The following is a 23,088-nucleotide window of genomic DNA, read 5'->3' on the forward strand; positions in this document are numbered from 1 at the left end:
GTAATATCAAATAAAAAAATAAAAAAAAATTGTTAAAATTCATCCACGGACACAATTTCCCGCGATAGACTTCAGTGTGATCCATCTCTCTTTCTTTGTCTCTGTTTTTTTTTTTTTTTTTTTCCCAATTTCCCCTCACAGTGCGAATAAAATGCCGTGAGTTAGTGAAGAAGATCGCCATCTACCGCAGCCGACTGGCCATTCAGCTTCCCGAGAAGATCCTTATCTATGAGCTTTACTCTGACGACTCCAACGACATGCATTACCGCGTCAAAGAGAAGATCTGCAAACGCTTCGAGTGCAACCTGCTGGTCGTCTGCTCACAACACATCATCCTCTGTCAGGTAAAGACCGTCCTTCACAACACAACGCCCCTGAATCTACTGAAGTCATGTGAACGTTTCCTGGATGTACCGTACGTGCCGAATCATGTGATGTTACATCAGAAAGCTATTTGAGATCGGTCAGTATGAATGCTCCATAATGTGTCTAATCTTGAGCAAAAACACATTCAGACATGACAATTTTTCAATAAAATCAGCAAAAATTAAATGCAGCACAACAAATCCTTTCTATGAATACTTCATAATTAAAATAATACATTTTTTTACCAAAATGAGTTTTTCTGCATTACAGTAATGAGACTGTATAAAAGCGTCCCGCTTCATGGCTCTAATAAAAGGCTTCATTGTGACCGAATACTTGTGTCAGTTTATGATCTCATATGAAAGAAGCGCGGTCACACAACATTATCAGCGCCGGATCAAACGTTCAGTGACTGAGACTCTGTGTTGTGCGGTCAGGTCAGATGTTGACCCGCTCTCTCGTGACATGAAGCCGCCCATTCAAAACACAGACACATACAGAAAGTGTTTTGTCCAGCTGAGCCTGTAAACACTGGTCCCGTCGATATGTACATTGTTGCAGGGTTCGTACAAGGTGCTTAATGTGCTTGAGTTTGACTTTCTGAAATGTAAGTCCTGGAAAACAGCCATGTTTATGAAGAGGTACTTGAAAAGTGAAATATAAATGAAATTAGATTTATTTATTTATTCAGAAAAAAATACAATCTTTTCAGAGTCTTTGGCTAGAAGCATGATATTACTCATATATTTCAAAGTATATTATACAGCTTTCATTCTTCAGGTCAATCATATATTCATAGGGAAAAATCAGTTTGAATGAGGAAAGTGATATCTTTGTTGTAGTATCCTTTCAAAGTTTATGGGGATTTCCCATGACTGATAGCACTAGTCAGTGGATTGATCTCTTTGAAGTGAAGCATCAGATTCAGCTTCACTCCGAAGCCACTTTGCTTGTTGGTTATGCCTTAAAAGGCGTTGTTCAGAGTTAAAATAATTTCGGAAACACTTTATTTTACACTTTATTCAATTCTCACTTTTTACTAGTTGCTTATTATCATGCACATTACTAGTATATTGGTTGTTTATTACTACTTATAAAGCACATATTAATGCCTTATTCTGCATGACCTTATTCTACATCCCTTAATCCGACCCAATACCTAAATTTAAACACTACAAAAACAACCATATTAACTACAAACCCGATTCCAAAAAAGTTGGGACACCGTACAAATTGTGAATAAAAAAGGAATGCAATAATTTACAAATCTCATAAACTTGTATTTTATTCACAATAGAATATAGATAACATATCAAATGTTGAAAGTGAGACATTTGAAATGTCATGACAAATATTGGCTCATTTTGGATTTCACGAGAGCTACACATTCCAAAAAAGTTGGGACAGTTGGCAATAAGAGGCCGGAAAAGTTAAATGTACATATAAGGAACAGCTGGAGGACCAATTTGCAACTTATTAGGGCAATTGGCAACATGATTGGGTATAAAAAGAGCCTCTCAGAGTGGCAGTGTCTCTCAGAAGTCAAGATAGACAGAGGATCACCAATTCCCCCAATGCTGCGGTGAAATAGTGGAGCAATATCAGAAAGGAGTTTCTCAGAGAAAAATTGCAAAGAGTTTGAAGTTATCATCATCTACAGTGCGTAATATCATCCAAAGATTCAGAGAATCTGGAACAATCTCTGTGCGTAAGGGTCAAGGCCGGAAAACCATACTGGATGCCCGTGATCTTCGGGCCCTTAGACGGCACTGCATCACATACAGGAATGCTACTGTAATGGAAATCACAACATGGGCTCAGGAATACTTCCAGAAAACATTGTTGGTGAACACAATCCACCGTGCCATTCGCCGTTGCTGGCTAAAACTCTATAGGTCAAAAAATAAGCCATATCTAAACATGATCCAGAAGCGCAGGCGTTTTCTCTGGGCCAAAGCTCATTTAAAATGGACTGTGGCAAAGTGGAAAAACTGTTCTGTGGTCAGACAAATCAAAATTTGAGGTTCTTTTTGGAAAACTGGGACGCCATGTCATCCGGACTAAAGAGAACAAGGACAACCCAAGTTGTTATCAGCGCTCAGTTCAGAAGCCTGCATCTCTGATGGTATGGGGTTGCATGAGTGCGTGTGGCATGGGCAGCTTACACATCTGGAAAGGCACCATCAATGCTGAAAGGTATATCCAAGTTCTAGAACAACATATGCTCCCATCCAGACGTCGTCTCTTTCAGGGAAGACCTTGCATTTTCCAACATGACAATGCCAGACCACATACTGCATCAATTACAACATCATGGCTGCGTAGAAGAAGATCTGGACTGCAGACTGGCCATTTCAGTACCCGGATCCTTTCACCCACAGAAAACATTTGGTGCATCATAAAGAGGAAGATGCGACAAAGAAGACCTAAGACAGTTGAGCAACTAGAAGCCTGTATTAGACAAGAATGGGACAACATTCCTATTCCTAAACTTGAGCAACTTGTCTCCTCAGTCCCCAGACGTTTGCAGACTGTTATAAAAAGAAGAGGGGATGCCACACAGTGGGAAACATGGCCTTGTCCCAACTTTTTGGAGATGTGTTGATGCCATGAAATTTTAAATCTACTTATTTTTCCCTTAAAATTATACATTTTCTCAGTTTAAACATTTGATATGTCATCTATGTTGTATTCTGAATAAAATATTGAAATTTGAAACTTCCACATCATTGCATTCATCATTGCAGTTTTTATTCACAATTTGTACAGTGCCCCAACTTTTTTGGAATCGGGTTTGTATTAATAAGCAGTTAATTGAGGCAAAAGTTGTAGTTTATAGGGAATGTCTTCCCAATATGGAAGTGTTACCATAATTTCCTTGTTTACAACCATGTTTGTTTCCGAATGAATCGGAGTGTTTTAATTAATGGTTTACTAACTCGCTCTTAAAGTCAGTCCCTTGCTGCCACCTACTGGCGTAACTATGTATCCTGCACTAAAGTTATTGATAAACCCCATCAAACCGTTTCTCAATACCAAGTATGGCAACATTATAATATAAAAAAAATATTTATTGAACAATAATTGCTATTATAAAGCGTGTAATGTTGCTGTTTGAGCATAAACAACATCTGCACAGTTACAACGCTCAAAGTTCAATGCAAAGGGAGATATTTTCTTTTACAGAAATTGCTTTTTAAGGACTACAACAAACGGCTGGTAGGGACTACAAGGAGCTTCTTCCTGGGTTAGTGACATCAGTAACCCTAAAATTTACATAAACCCCGCCCCCGAGAACACACAACAAAGGGGGCGGGGCCATGTTGGGCTGCTTTAGAGAAGAGGAAGAGTTGTTGTAGTCGAGTGTTGTTGACATGCCGTCATTTTACGCCGGACTGCTTCACAAACGAGGGTCAATTCAACACAAAAGATGAACATGACGACACATGCTAGTGGATGAGTTGAATCAACTCCACAGCAACTACATCAATTTATCCACTAACCATTCAGAAACGTCTAAAAGTTGTAACTTCTTCCTGAGTCTCTCCATCAGTGTCGACTCCGGTTTGAACAATGTAAGGCTGAACACCGTTACTGACAATCCTCATTTTGGCTGCGTGAGCTTCTCCAGCTTTGTTGTTGTTGAGCTGTTAAAGCTCCGCCCTCTTCTGAAAAGGGGGCGGGAGCAGCAGCTCATTTGCATTTAAAGGGACACACACAAAAACGGCGTGTTTTTGCTCACACCCAAATAGGAGCAAATTTGACAAGCTATAATAAATGATCTGTGGGGGATTTTGAGCTGAAACTTCACAGACACATTCTGGAGACACCAGAGACTTATATTACATCTTGTGAAAAGGGGTATTATGGGTCCCTTTTAATACATTATTACAGATACATTATATCTGTAATCTGAGTAAAAGAAAAAAAAAATTGCTTTGCAGTTATTTACAGTGAAATGCTTTACATTTACCTTGTGTGTCTTTCTGCGTATGTGTCTCTCTCTGTGTGTGTGTCTCTGTGTGTGTAGGAAAAGAGGCTGCAGTGTTTGTCCTTCACGGCCGTCAAAGAGAAAGAGTGGCTGATGGAGTCTCTCATTCGCTACATCAAAGTGATCGGCGGCCCGGCTGGACGAGAGGGGCTTCTGGTGGGACTGAAGAACGGAGCTGTATGTTATATCTGTTGATTCTGTGTAAACAGCTCGTGAACATACTTTATCACTAGAAAAACATTGAAATAACTCGTTAAACATGACTATTATGCAATCATTTAAGATATTTCTCCTTTATATAGAACCTTTTTGGCATGAAGCGTTCTTTAAAACTGAATGCATAAAATTTCATTGAAATTAAAAAATAATTAGAACTAAATCCATAAAATGATCCCATGAAGGAAGTCCTTAAATAGAAGCGTTTCTTCTAACTGTGTGTATGAATGTAGTTTAATTTCCTCAGTCTCGGCATGTAAATAGTTGCACGTTCAGATTCGGCTCTGTGTGTGAAAGGTCTTGATGTGTGCAGATCCTGAAGATCTTCGTGGACAACCCGTTCGCCATCACGCTGCTGAAGCAGAACACTTCTGTGCGCTGTCTGGACATGAGCACGTCACGCAGCAAACTGGCAGTGGTGGACGAACACAACACGTGCCTGGTGTACGACATTCACACCAAAGAGCTGCTCTTCCAGGTCACGCTCACACGAGGATATTACACATTACCTTCAGTCTGAAGCTTGACGTGTCGGCTGAATGCTTTCCGTCTGTGTCGCAGGAGCCCAATGCGAACAGCGTGGCGTGGAACACGCAGTGTGAGGACATGCTGTGTTTCTCTGGCAGTGGATATCTGAACATCAAGGCCAGTAACTTCCCAGTGCACCAGCAGAAACTGCAGGGCTTCGTAGTGGGTTACAACGGATCCAAGATCTTCTGCCTTCACGTCTACTCTATGGCTGCAGTGGAGGTGCCTCAGGTACAAGAGAAAAATAACATCCACGTGAGATGCTTAACAGAAGGAAAGTCATTGGCAGTAGGGATGAGAAACGACATTCAGATTTTTCTTTTAAATATTTCCAAAATTCTATTTGTGAAGACATTATTTCACACCTCCTGATTTCACGGAGCAAATCATCATGTTTTGTTGGTCCTGGAGCTACAATCCTTATATTAGCATAAACATAAACTACAAATATCTGGCAATAGAGTCAGAAAAATGAACAGGATCATTTTTTTGACCCCACTGGCAGATATTTGTTCTTGTTTTAAGCACTAACCCACTTTATTTTGATCAATTTTTCAGAAAACATATTTGAAGTAATTTGTTTCTCCAGTACGTGTATCTTAATTTAAGAATGTTTAGATATTTGTACTGGAAAACGAGACAGAAATACTAAGGAAAAACATCATTTTCTGCATTGTTACACAGGTAACTCTTTACAATAAGTTTAATTTTGTTAACATTACTCTTAGTTAACTACAGCGGTTAACATGACCCTACAATGAAAAATACTTTTAAAACATTTGTTAATATTAATGTTTAAATAAAAACAAAAGTTAATATTAATTAATAACAATGAACAGTTGTATTTTTATCAACTAACATTAACTCAACCCTCTACGGACTCACTGAAGCTCAAGTCGCCATTGGCTATTAATACAAATAGGGTAAAAAAATTAACTAATAGATATCACCATACTACCCCATGTGATTGATTACATTAAAAATTGCAAACATTTTTTGTATTACAAGTTTTCTTAAATGCAAATGAGGCATTATCTAATTAAATATGCGCTAATTTGCATATATTTCTAGAACAAAAATCTGAATATTGGTTGACGTCAGGTTCAAAATTCTCATTACATTTTTTGGACATATTAAATTCAAAGGTTTTTACAGAGAGAATTTTGGATATCTCTTTTTTTATCAAGAGATAATTATATGTCAACAAATTATATGTCAACAAGCCCCTCTGTAAAAACCTTCAGAATATAGATAGGAATAAAACTGTAAAGTTTGGTGTATATAATTTTGCTGAAGTGGAGATTTCTGACTCAGAACAGGAGAAAAAACTCATTTTGAGAAAATGGCCTTTAAAGATATTTACTGTGATTGGAATCTATAGACGCAAATAGATAAAGTGCTATAAAATATACACTTAAAAGTGTATTTCACATTAAAAACACAGAGAGCAGCAGGAATTTTAGGCTGCTGTCACTTTAAGAGCTAATGCACTGATCCAATATACTGATACCGTAACGCATGCGTTTTCTTTCACTTACTTAAGATATAACCAACTTGGTTTACTAGGATACTCATCAAGATGGGCATTTTGACATAATTTTGTGTGAAATTGTCTGTTCAAACGCAAGAGGTGAAAGAGAGCTCAATTGTGGCTGGGCGTGTGCTTCGGATGTGCAGTTTGCACTCACAATACTTCAGCTCAGCGTGCGCAATTTATCTTGCGTTTGAAATTGGCAAGGTTTAAAAACTTGAAAACGTGCAAATGACGACGCAGCACTGGTCCGATCGGGACGGCATATTATATATTTTTATATGATGCCACTCCTAGTTTCTGTAAATAAAAAAGATGTGAACCAGCAGCTTTGAAAGTACCAAAATGTCTTCGCCTGCATGTTGTCCTTTGAATATTGTGAAGGACGAGAAGCTCTACATGGGTTATATTTCTGCTTGAGTTGATTATGGCTGATCTGTGCAGTCGGCTCCGATGTATCAGTACCTGGAGCGCCGCATGTTTCAGGAGGCCTATCAGATCGCCTGTCTGGGAGTGACGGATAATGACTGGAGGGATCTGGCCACTGAGGCCCTGGAGGGACTCGATTTCCACACCGCCAAGAAAGTGAGGCATCGACTACTGCTCGACTCTGTCCTGATGTTCTAAAAACGTTTCCGGACATATTTCTCTCGTTTTGTCTCTCTCATCAGGCGTTCATCAGGGTTCGAGATCTGCGCTATCTGGAGCTCATCAGCAGCATTGAAGTAAGACGTGTTGCTCTCTTTATCTCTTTCTCCTTTCACTGTTGACTGATTCTTATATTAGAAGTCGTTTTCTGCTCTATTCAGATTGATTCAAATTTTTAAAAAAAAGTTTTAAAGGATAGATTTGTACTTTTGCGATGTTAAATTTCAAAGATCTTGAGTTTTTGTTGAAGGGCGTGTCCGTGGCGACTGACAAAGTCTGATGTTTCGCCATGAAAGGGGAATCACATTTTGAGGGCCTAAACATGCTCAAAAACTCATGAAACTTTGCACACGCATCAGAAGTGGTGAAAATTTACGTCTGATATGGGTTTCAGAATTAGTTGTGGCAAAATGGATCGATAGCGCCACCTACAAAATTTCAACGAAGTGCCCCTGACGCTACGTTTCACGTACAAGTATGAAATTCAGAAAACACATCTAACAGCCCAATACCAACAAAAAAGTCTCTTGGAGCAAAATCTGAAAACCAACAGGAAGTCCGATATTTTGAATTAATTTGTGCAATTTTTGCCATTTCCAGATGTACTTTAACAAACTCCTCCTAGAGCTTTAATTAGATCAAGGTCATATTTGGTCAGTCTAATCTAAAAGCCTTTGCGATGTTATAATGCGAAGATCTAAAGTTTTCACTGAAGGGCGTGTCCGTGGAGGCCTGACAAAATTCGATGTTTTGCCATGAAACAGGAAGTTGTTGTAACTCAGGCATACTATGTCTGAAACTTCACATGTGTGATAAGAGTCCTGGCCTAAAGACTATATGCCAATATTCAGTCAGTCATAGCGCCACCTGCTGGCAACAGGAAGTGGCATGCTTTATACTGTAATTCACTACCAGATTCACATTTCATCATGCCACGAAGTACCAAACATGCTAGAAACACGTTAAATCATGCAAATGCTAATGTATGCGATTAACGCCACGAAAGAGAAGGTTGTTGTAACTCAGGCATACAATGTCCGATCTGCTCCAAACTAATAGTCCTGGCCTGAACAAATCTACATGGCAATATTCAGTTACAGTCAAAGCGCCACCTGTTGGCAGCAGGAAGTGTAGCACTTTGAAATGACTTTGGCATAATTCTCCTGTATTTACTCGCTTACATGCATGTCGCCCACTGTTCACAGTTTCCCTGATGCCACCAGGTGGCGGTGAGCCCGGGTGCGAGGGCCCTTTCATCGCTGCTTGCAGCTTTAATTGAATTTGTTATTGACTGATAATCAGCCCTTTTAATGTCAAACACATTCACATGCATTTAGAGAGAATGGAAAATGTCTGCTAATAAAACATTTCATGTTGCGTTGTTTGAATGAAACAGTCAGGTTTGGATCGGCTGATGGCAGAATGTTCATGAAAAACATCAACTGTTTCTTTAAATCTGTGTGTGAGTTGATGTGTGTGTCGTGTAGTGAGGGCGGCTTGTGTTCTGGGAAGGAAAGTTTGTGTTCAGAAATGCTTTTGATGTCTGGAGTTCTGAATGGAAAGAATGAGCTATTGACTTTCTGATGCCTGCGGGTGGAGATGACTGAAAGAGTGTGTGTGTGTGTGTGTGTGTGTTCAGTTTTGTACAGTACACAGTTAGACACTGATATTAAAACAAATGTACAGCTGAATCTCTTATAGTTAACCCCAAAATCAAGTAAAGGAAATAAGAAATTCACTTTTAACACCATAAATATTATATATTATGTATTAAGATTATAAGGTGTCCTTATTACTTACTATAGGGTTAGGGTCTGGTTTAAAGGTGCCCTAGAATCAAAAATTGAATTTACCTTTGGCATAGTCAAATAACAAGAGTTCAGTACATGGAAATGACATACAGTGAGTCTCAAACTCCATTGTTTCCTCCTCCTTGTATAAATCTAATTTGTTTAAAAGACCTCCGAAGAACAGGAGAATCTCAACATAACACCGACTGTGACGTAACAGTCGGGATCATTAATATGCACGCCCCCAATATTTGCATATGCCAGCCCATGTTCAAGGCATTACACAATGGTAGCCAGTATTAATGTCTGGATCTGCACAGCTGAATCATCAGACTAGGTAAGCAAGCAAGAACAATAGCGAAAAATGGCAGATGGAGCAATAATAACTGACATGATCCATGATATCATGATATTTTTAGTGATATTTGTAAATTGTCTTTCTAAATGTTTTGTTAGCATGTTGCTAATGTACTGTTAAATGTGGTTAAAGTTACCATAGTTTCTTACTGTATTCACGGAGACAAGAGTCGTCGCTATTTTCATTTTTAAACACTTGCAGTCTGTATAATTCATAAACACAACTTCATTCTTTATAAATCTCTCCAACAGTGTGTAATGTTAGCTTTAGCCACGGAGCACTATCAAACTCATTCAGAATCAAATGTAAACACCCAAATAAATACTATACTCACATGATCCGACGCATGCATGCAGCATGCATGACGAACATCTTGTAAAGATCCATTTGAGGGTTATATTAGCTGTGTGAACTTTGTAAATGCACTGTATTATAGTTGAGAGCTCGATGGGCATGGAGCACGAGATTTAAAGGGGCCGCAGCCTGAATCGGTGCATAGTTAATGATGCCCCGAAATAGGCAGTTAAAAAAATGTATTTAATTTTTTATTTATTTTTGAGCTGAAACTTCACAGACACATTCAGGGGACACCTTAAACGTATATTACATATTGTAAAAAATGTTCGATGGCACCTTTAAGGATTTACTGTTGTTACTATAGTAAGTTCAGTGTTACCATTTATTCTACAGTAATATAATGATGTTTAAACTGCACATGTGTTTTTGTCTGGAGTTTTTGGTGCTGGTGTGTGTGCTAATATATGAAATGCATCTCTCTGTGTGTGTGTTTGTCCAGGAGAGGAAGAGGAGGGGTGAGAATGATAACCAGCTCTTCCTCGCAGACGTTTACGCGTATCAGGGCAAGTTCCATGAGGCCGCCAGACTCTACCGGAGAAGCGGGCAGGACAGCCGCGCGCTCAGCATGTACACCGACCTGCGCATGTTTGAGTACGCCAAGGTGTGTGTGACACATGATATGTGCGCTTGCTGCCGTATGTTTGTGTCTGATCTGTCTGTATGCATGTGCACATGAGCAATTAGTGCTGATTTAATTTAACACACATTGTTTATTTACTTTTATGGAGATAATCTCACAGAACCAGACTCTGTTTGTCAGCGTAAGAACTGAATATTTCAGTCCCACTTTATATTAGGTGTCTTTAACTACTCTGTACTAACTTTTAAATTAATCATTTGATCAAATGCACTTATTGTGTACATACATGTTTTTACATTGTACTTATATTTAAAAATACCTGCATTTCTGTTATTCCATCTATAAACACACTGTTGACCCTTAACCCACACTTAAACCTACCGATACCACCAAACCTGTCCTAACTTTACCTGTATCACCTCAATAGCATGTTTTACAATACAATAAGTACGTTGCACCTAACAATTATTATTTAATGTAAGTACTTAGTACTTAAAGACACCACAACAATATTTTATTTTATAAATATTTATTTATTATAATATCATAATATATTATAAAATTATTATTTCTTTATTAGAATATCACCCTGACATGTTTTAGGCTGCATTTACACTTTGCATTTACATATTTATTCACATCTGGCACCAATCAGAATTTGTCGCACACGTGTAAACACAAATATCCGCACAAGATACGTTTTTTTTTGCCTCCGTTCTGAGCCGCTTCCAAATGTGTTTTAAATCAGATACATATCCAATATCTGGACATCCAACCTATGTCTAAACACGCATATCCGATTCCCCTCAGATCTCCAAGACACCACAAGGCGAGGGCGACATGTTTGATATAAATTTAATGTTGTATCATGAAGCAGATGTGATGTATGTGCTCGCACTAAAACTCAGATTTTTTTATTGAGGGGGGAAATTTATATATAGGCTAGAAATTATGCATGATTCAGGAGCTGGTTTTCAACCTCTGCCCTGTGAATTTTATAAATAAAACATTATGTTTCACAGCAATGAGGTGACAACTTTGCTGTTTTTGTAATTAAACAAACCAGCTTTACTATTAGGCTACTCTCTCTCTCTCTCTCTCTCTCTCTCTCTCTTGTTAATTCATTCAAATTCATTTAACTAAATATAATCTATATTTCACTTCAGAATTCTAGATAACAAGCTGTAGTTAAAATAACAAGCGAACATTTCCCATTCTGAAACCGTTCTGTCAGATTTTGTGCTGCAAAACCTCCTTGACAGCTGCTAACTTATCCATGCTGAGAAGTAATCATGGCTACCCGGCAGGAATTATATAAATAATTTTAATTGCACGGTCATTCAAAACCCGAGGGTCTACCATGTACATAGTAAAGTGATCACCGATCATCAATTTGGCCAGGAATTAATGTAAACACGAATATCGGATACCAGTTGTATCTAAAGTAAACAGGCAGGACAAAAAATCAGATATGGTTAAAAGATCAGATTAAGACTTGCAGTGTAAACGCAGCCTTCGTTTTAGAATGAATCTGAATTCATATATATTATAGATCGCATTAGTGCTGTCAACTTTTTTTAGCGGCGCTGATTCTGGAAGTATTTTTTCCCATTAATTTCTCCCATAGGGAACTTAAAAAAGTTTTTGTTAATGTGTTATAATCCCTGAACCGAATCAACCAGCTACGAGGAGAATCACAACATTACAGACTTTTATTTGAAATAAAAAAGTAATTGAAAATCTGACAAAAATACAAAGGTCTGTGAACTTGACGGCCTTAGTGAGGGAAAGAACTGCAATCCCATGAAGCATTGCGAACGGCATATTCAAATGAAGAAATATAAAACTACTCATTTAAAACTGTTGATTTTATATATATATAAATATATATATATAAATATCAATATATATATATATACTACCTATAAGTTTGGGATCAGTAAGATTTTTAATGTTTTTAAAAGAAGTTTCGTCTGCTCACCAAGGCTACATTTATTTAATTACAAAAACAGTAAAAACAGTAATATTGTGAAATATTATTACAATTTAAAATAACTGTTTTCTATTTGAATATATTTGACAAAGTAATTTATTCCTGTGATCAAAGCTGAATTACTCCAGTCTTCAGTGTCACATGATCCTTCAGAAATCATTCTAATATGCTGATCTGCTGCTCAAGAAACATTTAATGTGTACAATATTTTTTTCAGGATTATTTGATGAATAGAAAGTTCAAAAGAACAGTGTTTATCTGAAATCTAATCTTTTGTAACATTATAAATGTCTTTACTGCCACTTTTGATTGATTTAATGCATCCTTGCTGAAGAAAAGTATTCATTTCTTTCATTTCTTTTCAAAAAAATAAAAATAAAAATTCTTACTGACCCCAAACTTTTGAACGGTAGTGTATAATGCTAGAGAAGCTTTGTATTTCAGATAAATGCTGTTCTTTTGAACTTTCTATTCATCAAGGAATTCTGAAAAAAAAGTACACAACTGTTTTCAACATTGAAAATAATCATAAATGTTTCTTGAACAGCAAATCAGCATATTAGAATGATTTCTGAAGGATCATGTGACACTGAAGACTGGAGTAACGATGCTGAAAATTCAGCTTTGATCACAGGAATAAATTACTTTGTCAAATATATTTAAAAACAGTTATTTTAAATTGTAATAATATTTCACAATATTACTGTTTTTTACTGTATTTCTAATTAAATAAATGTAGCCTTGGTGAGCAGACGAAACTTCTTTTAAAAACATTAAAAATCTTACCAATCCCAAACTTTTGAAGCGGTAGTGGATATAAAACAATGTATTTTAAGTTTATTGTGCAAATATATTTCGGTAATTTGAGAATGTATGGAGACATTTGCAATGCTTCATGGGAGTGTGCGGAGCTAAAGAATATTCTTAATAGCATTTATGTAGTTTTTCACCATGCATTTAGCTGTTTACCACAATTATTTTAAAAAATAAGTTGAAATTATGCAGGCTGAGGGCTTTAACTTTGCAGCTCGCAGTAAGGCTGTCTTTAAAGGTTTAGAAGTTATCGTTAAAAACATTATCGCGTTTTTACTTCTGGAATCCGACTGTTTCACTCTACAGCAGTCATCGAATCACTGCTTCACTCATACTGATGATTCAACCCAATCAAAGCTGCTAGAACTTTATATTAGGTGCTTTAACTGCTGTGCACTTACATTAAACAATCAAGCACTTGACAGGAAGCACTCACAGTGTGTTTTTGCGTTTGTGAAGGACTTCCTCGGCTCAGCAGATCCCAAGGACACTAAACTGCTGATGAAGAAGCAGGCGGACTGGGCGAAGAACAGTAAAGAGCCTCGAGCGGCTGCAGACATGTATCTGACGGCCGGAGAACACATGAAAGCCATCGAGATCATCGGAGAACACGGCTGGATGGACATGTGAGCCACACACACACACACACACACGCGCATGCTGTCATTATACACACATCGATTATAGATACTGTAGTGTATACTAAACTTTTTCCGCTGCCTTTTACCAGAAACATCACCAGCTGTATTTGAATAATGAAATACTTAATTCAGTACACGAATTCAAAGCACATAAGATACGTGTAACTGAATTCACAGTGTGTAGTGAGTCTTGATCACATTTACCCTCTTCAGTCTCTCTTTTTACAATACAAGGGTGACAAGACCTTTCATAAATGAAATATAAAATACTAGATACTGAAGCATATACACATAATGCAAGAACATATACACACACAGATCAGAAAATACATGACGTGAATCACCCTCTGTCTCTGTAGGTTGATAGATTTGGCTCGTAAGCTGGATAAAGCAGAGCGGGAGCCGCTGTCCAGATGTGCCGTGTTTTTTAAGAAGTTCAATCATCACGGTTACGCTGCTGAGATTTATAATAAAATGGGTGATCTGAAGGCGCTGGTGCAGCTTCATGTGGACACTACACACTGGGATGAGGTATGTGTGTGTGTGTGTGTGAGTGCTAATGCGAGCAAAACTGTAGAAAAGGGACATTTTGGCTGATGTGGCTCCTGCTTGTTCTCAGGCGTTCTCTCTAGTCGAGAAACACTCTCAGTTCAGGGATGACGTCTATGTGCCGTACGCCCAGTGGTTGGCTGAACACGACCGCTTCGAGGAGGCTCAGAAAGGTCAGTCAAACACACCGTTCACATGAGCATCTGTGAGAGAGAGTGTGTCTGCATGTTGCTTTGGCAGTGATTCACTCTGCAAATTAAAATTGGCAGCGAGATAAATTTTCACATGCCTGCACACTTCTGAAACTCCGTACACAATGTGATAATTAAAATTTGCTTTTGTTTCAACAAATATCCTCCATTAATTCACTCAATAACTGAGGCAGAATCATTGGTATCAGTGTATGTCAGTGTCATTACACCAGACTCTCGTCACACGCACACAGAGCTGAATGAAACGCTGAGTCACTGTTCAGAAGACAAATTTGGCAAACGCGTTAATTGCGTCTTTTCTTAAAAATGTTGTATTAATATGAAAAACCAATCACATTTGTAATATTAAAGTGTTAGTGCATAGAAAAATGAAAATTGTCATTAATTACTCTCCCTCATGTCATTCCACACCTGTAAGACCTTCGTTCATCTTCAGAACACAAATTAAGATATTTTTGATGAAATCCTAGAGGTTTTTTTTATCTCCCATGTCCCGCATCAAGGTCCAGAAAGGCACTAAAGACATTGTTAAAACAGTCATGTGACTGCAGTGGTTCAACCTTAATGTTATGAAGAGACGAGAATACTTTTTGTGCGCAAAAACAAAACAAAATAATGACTTTATTCAACAAATTTGTCTCCTACGCTGTTTACACTCAGCGCTTACATCAGAACGCCAGCTCAGTATTGGCCAAAGCTGATCACGTGATCAGCACGACGCATGCATGTGATGCTAACACATGAGCCGGCCAATAATGAGTCGGCGTTCTGATGCAGAACCTGGAAGCACTGAGTGTAAACAGCGTAGGAGACAAATTTGTAACTCTTGGATTTCATCAAAAATATCTTAATTTGTGTCTTACGGGTGTGGAACAACATGAGGATGAGTAATTAATGACATAATTTTTATTTTTGGGTGAACTAACCCTTTAACTTATTAATTACAAGTATAAACCCAATGTACGTTACTTGTACTACAAAATATTCAGAATATTCTATATTAGGGCTTGATGATTAATTGAAAAGTAATCAAAATCAAAATTCAGAACCTCTGACCGATGTAATTTTCCCATGTCGGTTATTTATTTATTTTTTTAATCCTGTTAATACTTTTCCCTTAAAAACATACTATTGCGTGTGTAGTCACATGACTCCGCCCCGTCCAATCAGCGGCAATGGAAGCAACACAGAGGCAAACTCAAATGCTGAGTCAACACGGATCAGTGAGTATATAAGTGTGCTGTCATTAGGAAAAAATATCCCACCTTTAATAGTCAGGCATATTTACAGAACAAACCTTGTCAGTGAACTATGAGGACAAAAACACAAACAAGCAAAAAAACAAACAAAAACACAATAATTGTTCATTAATCGTAATCGAGGTAAATATTCAATTAATTGAGATTTTGATTTTAGGTCATATCATCCAGCCCTAATCTATATATAAATGCAATATAGCTTGGTTTTGTCATTCACAACGCTTCAAGGGAGCGAGCGATCATTGCTGAGCTCTTTTGCTATCATTTTCATGATAACATCATCTTCACTCATTAGTGGATCTGACTGCAGGATTATCGGTAATGTATTTTTTTCACCTGGCTTCAGAGGAAGCAAATATTACTCTCATTGTAGGTCTGTGTATATTATATTTAAAAATCAGTGTTGCCTATTCAACAGTCCCCTTTTTCTTTTATAATTTAATAAACTTTATCTTTTGATAAAGATTTTGGTCTCTGTGTCCTTTATGTTACTTCCCTAGAGCCAGGGTTGTGACAGTTCAGTTGCTTGATCTGGAAATATGTGGCATTAATCAGGAACAAACACATTACTAAATGCGTTCACACACTTGAAGTGTAATCTTTTATTCTCAAAACACCTTCACTGTTTTGTTTTTTAAAAACTTGTCAATTTATGCAATTCTGTAATTTCCATCTGTTGATGTTTTTCAGCCTTCCACAAAGCGGGGCGTCAGGCGGAGGCTGTGCGAGTGCTGGAGCAGCTTACCCATAATGCCGTGGTGGAGAGCAGGTTCAATGACGCCTCGTACTACTACTGGATGCTGTCCATGCAGTGCCTCGACATCGCCAGAGGTGTCTATGAGCACATGCTAGCTTCTGTGCTTATCCTTTTATAGTGAAAAACCTTTGTGTTCAATGAGAAAGCCCTTGATGTGCATTCAGATGATTGTGATTAAACATATATATGCACTTTTCTAGATAACACAGAGAAGAAGGAGGAGATGCTGAAGAAGTTTCACAGCTTCCAGCACTTGGCTGAGCTGTATCACGTCTATCATTCTGTCCATCGATACATGGTAAGCGTGATTTATGCCATCACAGAATTCAGACGGTTTCTGGTGTTTGCTATCAACTGTTACAGGTTATAGTTGGTCTTAAAGAAATTCCATGTCGCTTTCTCAGAGGAGAAATAATTCAGAAAAGCACAGAAATGTGAGATCAAGTAGCGTTCGCAGTGATCGTTATCTCACACCAAGAACGATAACCATAAATATAACTATTGTTCTGTCCATTCTTTCTAAGCATGCTTCAGTTTTGTCGCCTAAAAAGAAATCTTTTCTGTTGGACTAAAACCTGAGTGGAGTTTATTTCAGATGTCCAGCACCGGTTCACTGTGTCTGTGTGAAAATCCTGAATGTATAACAGATCATTCAAAATAGATCTTGTGTTCTGATTGCTGTTCATATTTCAGTCGGAGCCATTTAGTTCCAACATGCCAGAAATTCTCTTCAACATCTCCCGGTTTCTCTTCCACAACCTGACCAGAGATGTTCCCATGGGCATCTCTAAAGTGTATCCTTCATTCACTCACACACACTTGTGAGGTTTGGAGGGTTTCGGTGAGACGCTCATTGATTAGTGTTGAATTGGACTGAAGTGTTGACAGAGCTGATGTGCGCTGTGATCATTGGAGGGTGTGTGTTGAATACTGAATAAGCCCTTTTCTTACACCTAGGCCAATAGAGACATGTAAATGTCGAAACACTTGAAGTAAGAGTGTTTTTTCAGAGTATGGTCTGATCTGTCACTACACACACACACGTATCTCTGACATTGTTCTTCTCACTTTCTCTGTGTTAACTATCTGCTATTTATTTTGGGAGAGTTCAGTGTGAAGAACAGATCCAAGATGCTTTATTTTCTTTATTTTATGATTCTGGATGTGTTGTGACCAGTGTTAGGGTAAGTTACTTTTAAAAGTAATGTTACAGTATTGCATTACTCCCTTAAAAATGTAACTAATTACTTTACTAAGTTACTTTTTATGGAAAGTAATGTTACTTTTTCTCAACTGGCTGCGGCTCGCTCTCTTCCAGGAATTGCACAACACTTTTAACAAGTGTTTACCGCAGTAATGCATTCAACAACATATCTTATATAACACACATAATCTTCATTTTCTTTTAAAAACACATTGGGAATATTGTTATATTCTGAGCACTTTGAATATTTCCTGACCTCTAGAGCATTGTGCACCTTACACAAGATCTTTCAACATTACGGGTTATATTATCTACCGTATCTTACCTACCTCTTTTATTGAAAGTAATGTGTTTTGTTACTTTTGTTCTTTTTGTCTGTTCCTGTGCTCACATGAGTGCACATGTTTAAGTTACTAAGTTATGGAGAAGAGAGAATTTTAATTCAGTAGTTTAAAAATTAAGCATATTAATTAAACTATAACGTGCATTACTTTTAAAAAAAATAACTTTATAGACAAATATGATTGTGTCTATAAAGTAATATTACTTGTTACCTCAAAAAAGTAATTTGATTATATGCATGTTACTTGTAATGTGTTACTTGTACTCATTAAAGAAATCTGGTTTACCTAATGCACATTACTTGTAATGTGTTGTTACATCAAAAAAAGTAATCCGATTACGTAATGCACATTACTTGTAATGCATTTATTTACTTGTTACATAAAGTACAACCCGAATTCCGGAAATGTTGGGCCGTTTTTTTAATTTGATTAAAATGAAAACTAAAAGACTTTCAAATCACATGAGCCAAAATTTTATTCACAATAGAAAACATTGATAACATAACAAATGTTTAAACAGAGACATTTTACACTTTTATCCACTAAATGAGCTAATTTCAAATTTGATGCCTGCTACAGGTTTCAAAAAAAGTTGGCACAGGGGCAACAAATGGCTGAAAAAGCAAGACATTTTGAAAAGATACAACTGGGAGAACATCTAGCAACTAATTAAGTTAATTGATATCAGATCTGTAACATGATTAGCTATAAAAGGGATGTCTTAGAGAGGCTATCTGAAGTAAAGATGGACAGAACTGTGAAAGAGTGTGTAAAAAGATTGTGGAATACTTTAAAAACAATGTTCTTCAATGACAAATTGCAAAGGCTTTGCAAATCTCATCATCTACAGTGCGTAACATCATCAAAAGATTCAGAGAAACTGGAGAAATCTCTGTGCGTAACGGACAAGGCCGAAGACCTTTATTGGATGCCCGTGGTCTTCAGGGCCTCAGACGACACTGATTGTGTCAATGACATTACTAAATGGGCCCAGGAAGACTTCCAGAAACCACTGTCGGTAAACACAATCCGCCGTGCCATCTGCAGATGCCAACTAAACCACTGTCGGTAAACACAATCCGCCGTGCCATCTGCAGATGCCAACTAAACCACTGTCGGTAAACACAATCCGCCGTGCCATCTGCAGATGCCAACTAAACCACTGTCGGTAAACACAATCCGCCGTGCCATCTACAGATGCCAACTAAACCACTGTCGGTAAACACAATCCGCCGTGCCATCTGCAGATGCCAACTAAACCACTGTCGGTAAACACAATCCGCCGTGCCATCTGCAGATGCCAACTAAAGCTCTATCATGCAAAAAGGAAGCCATATGTGAACATGGTCCAGAAGTGCCGTCGTGTCCTGTGGGCCAAGCCTCATTTAAAATGGACTGTTTTAAAGTGGAAAAGTGTTCTATGGTCAGACGAGTCCAAATTTGACATTCTTGTTGGAAATCATGGATGCTGTGTCCTCCAGGCTGAAGAGGAGGGAGACCTTCCAGCGTGTTATCAGTGTTCAGTTCAAAATCCAGCATCTCTGATGGTATGGGGGTGCGTGAGTACATACGGTATGGGCAGCTTGCATGTTTTGGAAGACACTATGAATGCTGAAAGGTATATAAAGGTTTTAGAGCAACATATGCTCTCCTCCAGACGACGTCTATTTCAGGGAAGGCCTTGTGTATTTCAGCAGGAAAATGCAAAACCACATCCTGCAACTATTACAACAGCATGGCTTCGTCGTAGAAGAGTCCGGGTGCTGAACTGGCCTGCCTGAAGTCCAGAACTTTCACCTATAGAGAAAAATATGTCAAAGGCGACCACAAACTCTTCAGAAGCTGGAAATCTTTATCAGGCAAGAATGGGACCAAATTCCAACACAAAACTCCAGAAACTCATAACCTCGATGCCCAGACGTCTTTACACTGTTTTGAAAAGGAGAGGAGATGGTACACCATGGTAAACATGCCCTCGTCCCAACTATTTTGAGACCTGTAGCAGGCATCAAATTTGAAATAAGCTCATTTTGTGCATAAAATTGTAAAATTTCTCAGTTTAGACATGTTTTATGCTATCTATGTTCTATTGTGAATAAAATATTGGCTCATGTGATTTGAAAGTCTTTTCATTTTATTAAAATGTAAAAATTGTCCTAACACTTCCGGGTTCCGGGTTGTAAACTGATACTTGTAATACGTTACTTTACTCGACACGTCAAAAAGTAATTGATTACATAATGCACGTCACTTGTAAAGCATTATAAGTAATTTGATTATGTAATGCATGTTATTTTAAGTGAACACACTGTACGATTATTTTATGTGTTTCAATACTTCAACAGTATTATAAATCATAGATGAAGCCTGTTTCTAAATGTATGCTGCCTTTTCTTCTTTTGGCCAAATTTGTTGCAACAAATCTTGTGATAAAGTCCATGCCAGATGTCAACAAAGCAAGCATAATGATAATTCACTATAAAACCAAAAAATGTAAAGTGGTTCAAGCTCTTTTATCTCAACATGGGTGCTGTATTTGATTTTTGCTCGAGTATCACATCATGGACAGAGCATGCTAGTGTCAAACTCAATCTCCTGTGTGTTATTCATGTTGGCTAATTTCATATAGCAAGTCATGTTGGCTAATTTTATAATACTGATTTCATGATACTTTTATGGTGCCTTTGCCTCCCTTTTGATGCTCGAACTCTCCAGCCCTCATTCAATGTAACTGTATTAAAAAACAACCAGTACATCTTTTAAATTGTTGTCTGAATCCTTGACTTGAGGTTCAGAGATACTCTGTATGCTCTGGCAAAGCAGAGTAAAGTTCTGGGAGCATATAAAGTAGCGCGACACGCCTTCGAGAAATTGCAGGGCCTGAAGATCCCGTCCCGCTATCAGGAGAGCATGGAGCTCAGCTGCCTGACGGTCCGCTCCAAACCGTACCGTGACAGCGAGGTGCGTGTGTGTGTGTGTATTGTGTTGCAGCTGTTTGAAGTGGTGCCTGTTGGTCAAAGCTTGTGTTTGTGTAGGATTTGATCCCGATGTGTTACCGCTGCTCCACCAACAACCCTTTGCTGAATAACCAGGGCAACTCCTGCATCAATTGCAGACAGCCGTTCATATTTTCTGCCTCCTCTTATGGTGAGCTGCTCATATACCTGACAATCATAACCTGTGTTATTTTCATTAAAGGTGCTATAGAGGATGTTTTCATTGACTGAGAAACCAAAGACTATTACTGAGTTTTTGAAATGAGCGCATGCGTAAGAACAAACCCCCTCCTTCGAAGGAACGCCTCCCAAAACTCGTGCACGAGTATTGGAACACGAGTGTTTACCACCGGCATTCGCTGTGTCGTGTTAGTGGATTCATTATGTCGGACTCACCGCAGGTAACTCATAATCTGCAGATGTTACTCCTGTCTCCGGACAAAAACATTGCATGCGGCGCCTGTGGAGTGGGGAAAGTTACTGGAGCGCGCAGCCGCGCTCGTCTCTCACAAGGAACGTCACGGCAGTGATTGACAAGCCAGAGGGCCAATCGTTTATGCGATGATCGCGTAAACGATTGGCTGATGTTTTTAAGGCCCTACCTCGTGCACAGATGATGTATATTAATATTATTCCTTTCTGTGCACCTAATAAATAGTCTTTTATCAGTTAGTAAAGACAGTTTCAAGTAATATTGCAAAAATGTATAAAACAAAACATCCTCTATAGCACCTTTAAGTTGCTGAAACTTAGCTGACCGTCTAGTAAAACCTAATTAAATTTGGTACGTTCAAATGTTTTTTGGCAAACATTTTCACAGTGTTGGTCAAATCTTCACCACAAAAGGATGAGATCCTCTTCAGAAAATGTGTTGTATGATCCCATCAGCCACTTCAGTAGGGTGTTTTCTGGAGAAATGAAGACAGTGGGCCAGTATCTTGCCATTGGTTTTACATATTTGTGTGATTTATGGTGTGTGTTTAGAGGTTCTTCCGCTGGTAGAGTTTTATCTGGAGGAGGATATCTCGGATGAGGAGGCCGTGTCTCTGATTGACCTGGAAGTGCCTCGTGTGGAGAGAAACGGCAGCTGGCAGGAGATGGGTGGAGGAGGTAACATCTCATTCACATCACATATCCATTCATACACAGAAGAGCCAAAGAAAAGCTTTAGGGAGATTAGAGACTCAATGGCATCAAATCCTGATGGTCATTGGTTGCTGGTGTGTAATGAACTGCCCAATGATGTCTTTAGCTTGATTGACAAGTGGATAAAGAATAGCAATTGTCTTTTGCATCCTTGTCTGGCTCTCCATGTCCTTCCACTCTCTGCTCCCTATCAGCCAAATTCTGATTGACGACACCTGTAATCTGGTATGATATAATCTCTCCACAAACCCAAGCTCATTGTCTAGTCTGCTTCTGACTTCCTAGGACCGCGCTGCTCTTACGCAGTGTTCTCATTCACTAAATCATCCTCTTGTAGGTTATCTACCAAGTGTATTGATAGTTACTCACCGTTTCATCTGCTATTTGGAACGTTCTTCTGTAACACTTTCTATGTAGACCATGCTTATAATGAATTATAGCCCTATTTATACTTATTCATAAGTATTGCTATTCTATAAATATATTTAAAAAGACTCATTAAGACCTATACTGCATTATAAGAACAGTTACATTTATATTCTTCTTAGACTCTTGTTTGCTGTACTAGTTAGTTATTATTAATTATGTCTTTAATGGCTAATGTTTACATTAGAGGTTATGAATGGAAATTTTGATTTGTTAAAATCTATATCTCCTCAGCCATATGATATTTATAGCAGTTTGGAATTATACTTTTAAAAATATTTTGTTTCAGTGTTTTGATTGTATTTAACATTAAAAAAAGATTTGTATTGATTTCTGTTTTTTCCCCCAATTACAAACCTGATTCCAAAAAAGTTGTGACACTG

The 23,088-nt window shown here is 38.1% G+C and overlaps 1 protein-coding gene across 2 annotated transcripts in view; it reads left to right on the forward strand.

The window, feature by feature from the left end:
• The window catches only part of ift122 (intraflagellar transport 122 homolog (Chlamydomonas)), a 40,975-nt gene that overhangs the window by 11,887 nt on the left and 6,000 nt on the right, over positions 1-23,088 (forward strand). For both annotated transcript variants that reach the window (XM_067395530.1, XM_067395531.1), the window contains exons 11-26: positions 142-344; positions 4,397-4,534; positions 4,887-5,051; positions 5,135-5,332; positions 7,077-7,217; positions 7,304-7,357; positions 10,225-10,386; positions 13,631-13,797; positions 14,172-14,343; positions 14,432-14,534; positions 16,523-16,663; positions 16,790-16,887; positions 17,283-17,383; positions 20,933-21,098; positions 21,173-21,284; positions 22,118-22,243. In XM_067395530.1, the coding sequence (XP_067251631.1) occupies positions 142-344; positions 4,397-4,534; positions 4,887-5,051; positions 5,135-5,332; positions 7,077-7,217; positions 7,304-7,357; positions 10,225-10,386; positions 13,631-13,797; positions 14,172-14,343; positions 14,432-14,534; positions 16,523-16,663; positions 16,790-16,887; positions 17,283-17,383; positions 20,933-21,098; positions 21,173-21,284; positions 22,118-22,243 (2,247 nt within the window). The remainder of the gene's footprint in view (positions 1-141; positions 345-4,396; positions 4,535-4,886; positions 5,052-5,134; positions 5,333-7,076; positions 7,218-7,303; positions 7,358-10,224; positions 10,387-13,630; positions 13,798-14,171; positions 14,344-14,431; positions 14,535-16,522; positions 16,664-16,789; positions 16,888-17,282; positions 17,384-20,932; positions 21,099-21,172; positions 21,285-22,117; positions 22,244-23,088) is intronic.

Source organism: Chanodichthys erythropterus, chromosome 9 (assembly GCF_024489055.1).
Source record: "Chanodichthys erythropterus isolate Z2021 chromosome 9, ASM2448905v1, whole genome shotgun sequence".
Classification (NCBI taxonomy): domain Eukaryota; kingdom Metazoa; phylum Chordata; class Actinopteri; order Cypriniformes; family Xenocyprididae; genus Chanodichthys; species Chanodichthys erythropterus.